Consider the following 10,149-nt stretch of genomic DNA (forward strand, 5'->3'; position numbering starts at 1 on the left):
AATTGTTTATGCCGTGCGTCAATGAAAAAATCAAATGAAGTTTGTGGATTTCTCTCTTTAGTGCAGGTATACTTATTTTTTAATTAAATATTTTTAATATACTAGTAATGTGCACTTTTAAATTTAAGTGCATTATCAGTAATGGTGAATTTATTTATTGTAGATTTGGGCATGGGAAAGAATTATTCCCCTGCAACCATTGCCAAAGCCTTTAAGAACCAATCAATTTGAGGCTTCAACTGTGCTTGCACGTTAATGGACGCAACGTAGAAATCATCAAAATGAGGCACGAACTGTAATCGGTGTGATTAGGGATGTACTTGATAATCTAACTGATGAACAGGTATTTAATATTATTAGTATCTTAAACTTTTCATATTTTATTTTATTTTAAATAAGAATATATTTGGTAGATCTTTAAATGACACAATGGTACAAAAAAATTATTTTGTAAGATTGTTCATTTTCACGTAAATATTTTTTTCTGCCAATATTGTTTTTATAATTATCTTACTTAATTATTTTTTTATAGTTTATTTGGCAGCCTTATTCGGAAGATGTTATTAATGGATTGAATGAGTGGTGTCGGTCAGGACAACGTGTCTGGATGGCACAGGTCCCACTGATTTATGGAATTTATCGTGAGTGGCACATGGTTGATCGTGTTGTGAGACAGTTCGGTTATTTACAACATATTCCTGGACCGTGTACCTAATTTTCCGAATATCATTTTAAGCGTGATAAACGATCCAAAATAAAACAAGAAGATATAGATGTATTTAACTATACACAATATTTATGGGAACAACGTCAAAATCGTATATTTCGACCTCCATTTGTAAGTGATCAAACATATTACTTTCATTGGTATATGAGGCATACCCGCATGGTTATTGGAAATCCACAACATGTTGTACAAAAAGGGTATCAACACATAGCAGGAAGACATGAGGCATTAGTATGTATATTACATAAATTTTAAATTATTATGTCAATCTTTAATAATTTTTTTTATTAATATTTGTTTATTCATTATAGGCTAGGGGTCATGAAATGCAGTATCGTCGAGCTCGGATGATTGAAAATGGTGAAAATCAATCTAATGAAATGAGACAATATGCAACGGAAGTTGCTCGTATTTCAATGGAGTCAATGAATGCGGCCTTTCAGGGAACGCGATTGAGCTTTGATCCTGGTTACAATCCTCCCACTCAATACGATGAACCACCACCAGTACAAGTATCTCGCCGATCACGACAAACAACATCGAGAGAGGGTGCTCGTCGAGGTAGAAGGACCACTGGTGAAACAGCTGATTTTTCTGCAGGGCCCTCTAACACTAATGTGGCGACTCCCGAGCCTTATTATCCCACATTTGATTTTTCTGCAGGGCCCTCTAACACTAATCCGAATTTTTCTAGTCAGCAAACAGTTGGTTTTGTAACTCCGCAGGTTCCAATATCTGGGTTTGCACAATTTAGTGGTTCTCAATATGGTTTTCAACATGGTATGCGTGAATTTCCGATACATAATTCTCCATTTGGTGGAAGATTGAATTTTTCGAATGTAAGTATAATTATTTTTCATACAATTTTTTTAACTTTTTATAATTTTTTTTATTTTTATTGCATGTTTATTTGATTATATTATGTTATATTGTATTATAGGTAACTGCGTTTGATGATTCAAAATTTAATGCTAGGGCTTCACAAAATTTAGTTCTTAATAGACAAAATCCACCACGGAGAACATCTAGGCTACACAAATCAACTAGATGTGGAACAAGCAGTCACTATCAAAATGAGGAAGATTTTGAAAATGAAGATGAAAATGAAGATGAGAATGAAGATGTAGAAGATTCGGATTCAGAAGAATAATTTTTTTATGCACCTTTATTTTAAAAGGTTGAAGATTCGAATTTTGAAATATGTAAATTTTGTTGTTTCGTGAAAGTTTGAACAAAGTAATGAGATTCTTTTCTTTTTTATTTATTTATTATGTTTGAACAAGTTTGCAGGATTTACTTTTCTTTTTGTAATAGGTCTAATCAATACTTTTTATGTTAGGTCAGATCAATATTTTTTATATTAGGTAAAATCATTATTTTTTTAATAGAGTTCAAATCAGTAATATAATAATAATGTAAAGATATTATACGTACAATATTTAAAATGCACAAGACAAATTAAATTCATGTCAACAAATAAATATAAAAGATATATCATAGGTCAAATCAATACTTTTTGTCAACATTTTTGTATGTTTGAACAAGTTTGCAGGATTTACTTTTTTTTTGTCATAGGTCAAATCAATACTTTTTATGTTAGATCAAATCAATACCTTTTATATTAGGTAAAATCATTATTTTTTAATAGAGTTCAAATCAGTAATATAATAATAATGTAAAGATATTATACGTACAATATTTAAAATGCGCAAGACAAATTAAATTCATGTCAACAAATAAATATAAAAGATATATCATAGGTCAAATCAATACTTTTTGTCAACATTTTTGTATGTTTGAACAAGTTTGCAGGATTTTTTTTTGTCATAGGTCAAATCAAAACTTTTTATGTTAGGTCAAATCAATACTTTTTATATTAGGTAAAATCATTATTTTTTTCGTACAATATTTAAAATGCACAAGACAAATTAAATTCATGTCAACAAATAAATATAAAAGATATATCATAATATTAATAACAAGATAATAAAAACACATTAACCTTAAAAACATATACAAAATATTTAAAATCGAGTAGGACATCGTGCCTTTGTGTGACCTGTCTCCTTACAAACACTACATTTTCTAGTCATGCGAGCCGGAGCTATATCCATATCATTCTTAAGTCGGCTTCTTCCTTGCGTACCACTTGTCCGCAAATATTCATTATTCGTTTGTAAGCATTGTAGAATTTACTTACATAAGATTTTGGCTCGATTCAGCGAAGTCCACAAAATTTGATGGCATGCGAACAAGGCATATGATGGTTTCTCCATTTTCCACAAGAACATTTCTTACCTTTTGCAGTAACCTTGTGGACATTTCCACCTTTACCATCATGAGCAAAAGTAAGAATTTCAAAAACTCCATCACCTGTGTTGTAAGTCATCATATCTGTGTGCCCTTGAGCTCTTTGATAATAATCATTAAATTTTTTATCTATCGCAAGAGGCCATGGCATATTACTTTGAAGTAATGCAATTGCAAGATTGTTTCTTTCGACAAAATGATCAACGAGAGTTTTGAACGTCATTCGAACCATGGCAGTCACAGGAAGCCCCCGAGCTTTTTTCAATAAATCATTATATGACTCAGACACATTTGTCGTCATGGCACCCCATCTACGACTACCATCCTTATACATTGTCCATTTTTCCAAAGGAAATTCATTTAACCATTCATATGCTGCAGGAGACAATGTTTTGATTTGTTGCATCCGTTGCATAAACTTTTTCTCCTGATGCTCAGTAGCAGCCAACCACATTAGATTTTTGAGTTCACTATTTACAAATTTTTTATTAAAATTTTCTTTTAAGTGTCGAACAAAAATCTATGATATGTATTGGGTGGACTCAACCAATCATAAGATTGAACCCACTGCAAGATTCCTTGATGACGGTCAGAAATAAGACCAATTCCTTGTCGTTCACAAACTACATGTGTCCATAATAACTTGAGAAACCATGACCAAGACTCAAAACTCTCACGTGCAACTAAAGCATATGCAAGTGGAAAAGTATTTCCATTCGCATCAATTCCAACCGCAATTAACAATTTGATATCATACAAACCATAAAGATGTGTGCCGTCGATAGAAATGACCGGCCTACAACTTTTGAAACCATCAATGCTCTGTTTAAAAGCCCAAAAAAGAAATTTAAAAATTTGCTTACCTTGCATTGTTGTAGAATGATGCTCCCACTCAATAATAGTGCCTGGATTGAATAATTGTAGTGCAGCCATGTATCGAGGTAATGCCTTAAATGAACTTTCAAAATCACCATAAACCATTCGAAATGCTTTTCTTCGACCTTTTTGTGCTTTTCTGTAACTAGGAGTATAGTGATGTTTTCCTTTGATAATTTCACGGATCATCTTAATATTTATGTCCGGATTTTGCATAACATATGGTATTAATGAAGTGGCAATCATGTTATCATTCAAATTGAAATGATCCTCCTTATAGTTATCTATAAGACAAGTATGCGGTTCAATCATTTTTCCTGTCTTCCACATATCGCTTGAAATCTCTCTAAATCGAATCATCCAATCACACCCTAACTCATGACGCTTGCAAATAACTTTCCAACTTTTACTTTTGGATTGATCACAAAGAAATTCTTTTTTAATAGCAAGACTATATGCTCTTACTGCAGATTTCATTTGCATCTTATTCATAAATAACATACCTAGTTGCATATACAAATTAAATTAATCAACATGAAATAAATAAATAAATAAACAACTATAAAATATTTAGTTTTCAACAAACGAACCTGACTGGATATGTTTAGGATTATTTGAATTCCAAAGTGTCGTTCGAATGGAACCGTCATCTCTTGTGTAGATAAAATCTTCTGCATTTTCGTCAGTGTGATCTAAGTATGGAATCGCTGTAGAATGATAATTAATACTTTGATCTTCAACGGATGCATTAGGTGCATTATCCACATTATCATCATCGCCGTCATACATATCATCACTGTCTGTTAATTCATGCTCGGAAGGTTCATCATTGTGCAACTCACCAACTCGTTCATCACCCATAACATTATTATTTACAATTTGTGTACAATAATTCACTGCATTTTGAATTTGATCATACCTATAAAAATAATAATATAAATATATTACATATAAGAAAAATAATTTTTAAGAAATAAGAAAACATTACTTTATTTACCTATTAGTTGAATCCGATGAGAAACAATTCAAATGACTGAAATTTTGGCTAGACTCTCCCATAATATTCAAATGACTTTATTTACCTAAGATTGTTGGTAGATTAGAAGATTGAAAGTAATATGAATATGAAGGATAAGTCCAATTTATAGAATTGAAAGTCTTATGTACTATTTACATGTGAACATTTTCTTCAACTATTTACGATAAAAAAAACAAATTTTACTATTGTCATGTGATCCTCTTTAACTTTATATATATATATATATATATATATATATATATATATATATATATATCATTTTGTTATTAAAAAAAAATTCTCCTTTAATTTTTTATTTAAAAAAATTAATTATTTGAATTCAAATATTATTTAAATTTAAATTCAATATAATATATTTTTTTAGAAAGAAAATATATTTATTACTTTACTTATTTTTAATTTTTTTAAAATAATGTATATTTTCTTATAAGTTATATACATAAATTTTAAAAAATATTATAATTTTTTTATATATAAAATCGTTGTTTTAACATTTTAAATTTTTTTTTATTTAAAAAATTGCTTATTGCAGCGATTTAATAATTTCTTTTTATAAATCGCTGCTCCGGCAGCAATTTACATTAGAATTTTTTTTTTATAAATCGCTGCACCGACAGCGATTTTAAAAAAAAATCTTTATAAATCGCTGCCAGTGCAGCGATATACCTTATTTTTTTAAAAAAAAAGAAAATTAAAAAATACTATGAAATCGCTGCCAAGGCAGCGATTTGTAAGAAGAAAAATTTTGAATCGCTGCTTGGGCAGCGATTTCATTTTATTATTAAAAATTTTTTTTTTTGCAAAATCGCTGCCTCAGCAGCGATTTTACATTTTCAGGTGAAGTAAGTCGCTGCACCGGCAGCGATTTTACTGTTTTGGTTAATATAAAATTTTATATACCGTTTTGAAATTTTTGTTAATATTTTGTACCCTTTGAGTTTCGGACTCAACATAATTGTATGAATCAAACCAATAAGTTATGATCAATTTTTCTGTTAATTGGTTTATGGTCAGGGACCAAATAGTTTTCATTTGATAATTTTGATGTACAATATATGATTAATGAATATACTATGTGTAACGACCTGTTAGTCGTTTTGAGAAGTAGAATTTATTTCTGGTAATTACAGTCTGAGTCGACGGATCCCACAACGGACCGTCGAGGGTGTATCGTTCCAAAACACTTAGAATTCTGAAAAATTGGGAACTGAGAATAACTCTCTGAACTTCGCGACGACATGACAGGACGGACCGTCGTGGGCACGACGGACCGTCACAGGCCCTTCAGTAAATTTCAGTCTCTGAACTCTGTGACGACTCAGCAGGACGGACCTTCGCAGACACGACGGCCCGTCACAGGCACGACGGCCCGTCACAGGCTGCGTGACCCTGACTGTGTCGGATTTCTGTTAAATATTTTAAGGGGCGTTTTGGACTATTCCTGCTTATAATTATAAAGTTAGTGGTTTAATGTTAATAATTTAATTACTTGGGGGGTTAAAAGAGAGAACCTTGAAACAAGTAGTGGGGTATTTTATCATCTTTTATACTTAATTATATGCTAATTAGGGTAAAAGAAAGAGGGTTTGAATAAGAAAAAGAGAAAGAACAGAGAGAAAGAGAGAATCGATCGATCGAGAGAGGAACGAAGAGGACAACAGAGCTTTGGGGAATTAGCTTGTTTGATCACAATTCTTCGGTGGAGGTAGGTTATGGTTTATGCTATTCGTAGTAAACTCTTAATAGCGAATGATATGTATTGGGTAGTGTTGTAAACCCTTCTATATGCTTAATTGTATGCTTGCATGAATGTGATTATATAATTGTGATAAAGTAAGCATGATGAGGTTGTTGAATCTTGAATCTTAAAACCCTCTTTGTTAATGATGATGCCTTGGTATAAAAGAAGGCTTGACGAACTAAAAGAATGAGGTTAGGGGATCGGGTGTCACGAACCGACACGTAGTATTAATGGATCGGGTGTCACGAACCGACACGTAGTATTAGGGGATCGGGTGTCACGAACCGAAATGTAGTATTAGGGGATCGGGTGTCACGAACCGACATGTAGTATTAGGGGATCGGGTGTCACGAACCGACACGTAGTATTAGGGGATCGGAGTGTCACGTTCCGACACAAGAGGAATAAAGAGAATGAATCTTGAAATAAGTTAACATACTCAATTTAATGAACCTAATTCCCAAATGAGTATGATGGGGAGGCGTGAGTCCTCATTGATGTACTTGGTGTTGTGACCAAGGGTTATGGTAATTGTAAATGCCGCATGTTGAGTATTGTAGTTGAGTTTATGATATTATCTGATATATACTGTTCTCTATTTTGAGTTGGCCGATGATATCTACTCAGTACTTGTGTTTGTACTGACCCCTACTTGTATGTTTCTTCCTTTGTTATTTGTGGAGTACAGCAAACGTACCGTCGTCTTCAACTCAACCGCAACTCTAGCCAGTTTTCATTACACCGGATTTCAGGGTGAGCTAACGCTTCTAGCTTGGACTGAATCTTCTTCTTCATGTCTTGATGCCTTGAAGTTCCGGCATGGACTAGCTTTTTATTTATTCTAAGCTTTCTAGATACTTTTAGAATTAGTAATTTGAGGATAGATGTTCTTGTGATGATGACTTCCAGATTTTGGGGATAATGATAAGTTTTGAGTTTTAGAAGTTATTAATGAGTTTTAAGTCTTCCGCATTTTATTCTGTTTACTATGTTTGAAAATGTTGGAGTTTTAGATTTGTTGGTTCGCTCACATAGTAGGATAAGTGTGGGTGCCACTCGCGACCCGTTTTGGGTCGTGACACTATGATGCACAAAGATAGATTCTCCAAAAGTTTGAGATATATGTTAGGTTGTCTAACATAAGGGGAGATTAGAAGCAACACAAAAATTGTAAATGCTCCTATTGAATGTTCTTTAAGGATAAAGTCTATGACATACATGAAGCATGATAGACTAATCAAATCTAAATAAAATAATCCTTAAAAAGGGGGGAGGATCAAAGAATCAAAATGATCATAATGAGACAATGTGCTCTTGGAGAGCCTACGACATAACACTTTACGAAACCTCATGAGAGGGGTAGCTACCTAAATATAATAAAGTGATGAAATCTCAATAAGTTTTGTCGTATTGTAAATCGATACAAAATGGTATATCGTTGACAATATCTTTGATACAATAGCGCACAATATTGTAAAAGATTATGAGAATATGAATTCTACATATATTAAAGCATACTTGTGTAGAAATAATTATCAAGTAAAAAGTGGAATGTTGCATCTTGGTAAGTGTAAAGCTTATTTGATTTGCAATCTAGGCACTAGAAGATGTCATACATCTAATATTGAATGTTGTTACTTGACAAAATTGATATGAAAATATCAAATGTGTTCAAAATCTAAAGCATATACAAGTTTTTGAAAAACTTGTTTATCATCCTCATAAGGATTAAATAGATTCAAAATGCATAGAGCATATTATGCAAGTTGATGACTAGAATTGAAACTCATGGCAATAGATTATTTGCTTAAAAAAGTTGAAGTAAGGAACTTGCACAAATCTTTGACCCTGAAGGGAAGATTTATAAAAGCAGATAAAAGAAAACATATTTCGTTAAGGTTTTTCTATACTCATAAGCTCCCAGGAATGGTGATATCAACATGCAAGAGGTCTGTTCAAGTAATATTATTGTTGATTTATTCACCAAGTCTCTACCAACTACAACTTTCAAAACGATGGTGCACAAGCTTGGAAAACGAAGATTCTAGTCTCTGAATTGATGTTGTCATTAGGGGGAGTTAATACGCGATGTACTCTTTTTTCCTCACAAGGTTTTGTCCCACTGGGTTTTCCTTGTAAGGTTTTTAATGAGGCATCCATAATGCGTATTATTAGATATGTGTACTCTTTTTCTTTCACTAGATTTTTTTTCCAATGGGTTTTATCTAGTAAGATTTTAACGAGGCACATAATCTACCGACATTCAAGGGGGAGTGTTATAAACATATTTGTGTTATAGTGAATGTCTAATTATCTGGAGTCTTTGCTGGATATGGTTAGAATGCTACTTGGGGACCAAGTAAGGTTTTCCCTATAAATAAAGGGTTTTCCTTCATTGTAAATAAGATTGGTGAAAGATGTATGAATCCTAAATATACTTCAAGAGAAATAAGAAGTCTTTTGTCTTTTCCCTACTTTCTTCTTTTTCTAAGTTTAAATGCTTTAACACATATAACATGATTTTCAGTTCAGTGTGAAGAAAAAATTAATTGTCTTGGTTAATCACATCATTCGTTTATAAAAATATAATCTTTTCACGTGATTGTGAATTATGATATGAGTTTTTTTTTCTTTTTCTTTTTGTATATTAGACTATTGATTGTTGTTGTTTTCTTGGAGTAATATTATTCACTAGATGAACTAGTAATCTAGACAAGCTTTGTAATTATAGTATTTTTTTTGTAACTTTTGTTAATTTATTTTATATTTTTGTTAATCGTAAATATGAAAAAAAATTTATGTTCACAGGTGTATTTGTGCAGAAGATGCATAACATACCAGTTTACAAATTACAGGAGAGAAATTAATTTGAAATAATTGCAGTGACAACAGCTTAAGTTACTAAAATAAAGGAGAATAATTTGCAATACGGTTAAGTCAAGTGGTAAGCTAATGAAAAATTACTTGATAATTTTAACACAAAATTAACAAATAACAAATATAGCGATAAAATTTTGAATAGAAAGTATATGAATTCAAAAATTTATTAAATTTTTAAAAAGAACTAACTTTTTTTAGATTAAAAATAGAAATTCATAATTAGAAGGATTCAAAAAATAAACTTTTACTATTTCACAAAATTTAATTTCATATGATATTTGAATTTATTTAATTTTAATATTAATATAAAATATACTATTATTATTTTTAGTATTATTATTTATCATTAATAATAATAATAACAACAACAAAGAACAATCGTAATAATAGCAATAGTAGTAGTGATAAAAAAGTTCAAAAATAGTAATTTTATCTAATCATGTTTTGATTTAAATATCTGGTTTTAACCAAACAAAAGAAAGAAAAGAAATACACGAGAAAAAAAAAAGAACGTCTGAAAAAAATTAATAAGTATTTTTTTCAATTTAGGTTTGAAGAAAACGAGTATTGTATTTA

The 10,149-nt window shown here is 31.1% G+C and overlaps 2 protein-coding genes across 2 annotated transcripts; one reads left to right on the forward strand and one right to left on the reverse strand.

Moving 5' to 3' along the window:
• Positions 1–457: 457 nt before the first annotated feature.
• LOC104645301 (uncharacterized) lies at positions 458–1,987 on the forward strand. Its single transcript, XM_010316674.3, has 3 exons — positions 458–958; positions 1,039–1,566; positions 1,668–1,987. Exons 1-3 carry the CDS (start codon positions 872–874, stop codon positions 1,875–1,877), a joined length of 825 nt encoding a protein of 274 aa, XP_010314976.2. The 5' UTR covers positions 458–871; the 3' UTR covers positions 1,878–1,987.
• A 1,551-nt stretch (positions 1,988–3,538) lies between these two features.
• On the reverse strand, positions 3,539–4,774 carry LOC101259912 (protein FAR1-RELATED SEQUENCE 8-like). Its single transcript, XM_010315285.3, has 2 exons — positions 4,504–4,774; positions 3,539–4,416 (listed from the first exon to the last, which is right to left on the reverse strand). The coding sequence occupies exons 1-2, from the start codon at positions 4,772–4,774 to the stop codon at positions 3,539–3,541; spliced, it is 1,149 nt and encodes a 382-aa protein (XP_010313587.3).
• Between the last annotated feature and the right edge of the window lie 5,375 nt (positions 4,775–10,149).

Source organism: Solanum lycopersicum, chromosome 11 (genome assembly GCF_036512215.1).
Source record: "Solanum lycopersicum chromosome 11, SLM_r2.1".
NCBI classification, from domain to species: Eukaryota; Viridiplantae; Streptophyta; class Magnoliopsida; order Solanales; family Solanaceae; genus Solanum; species Solanum lycopersicum.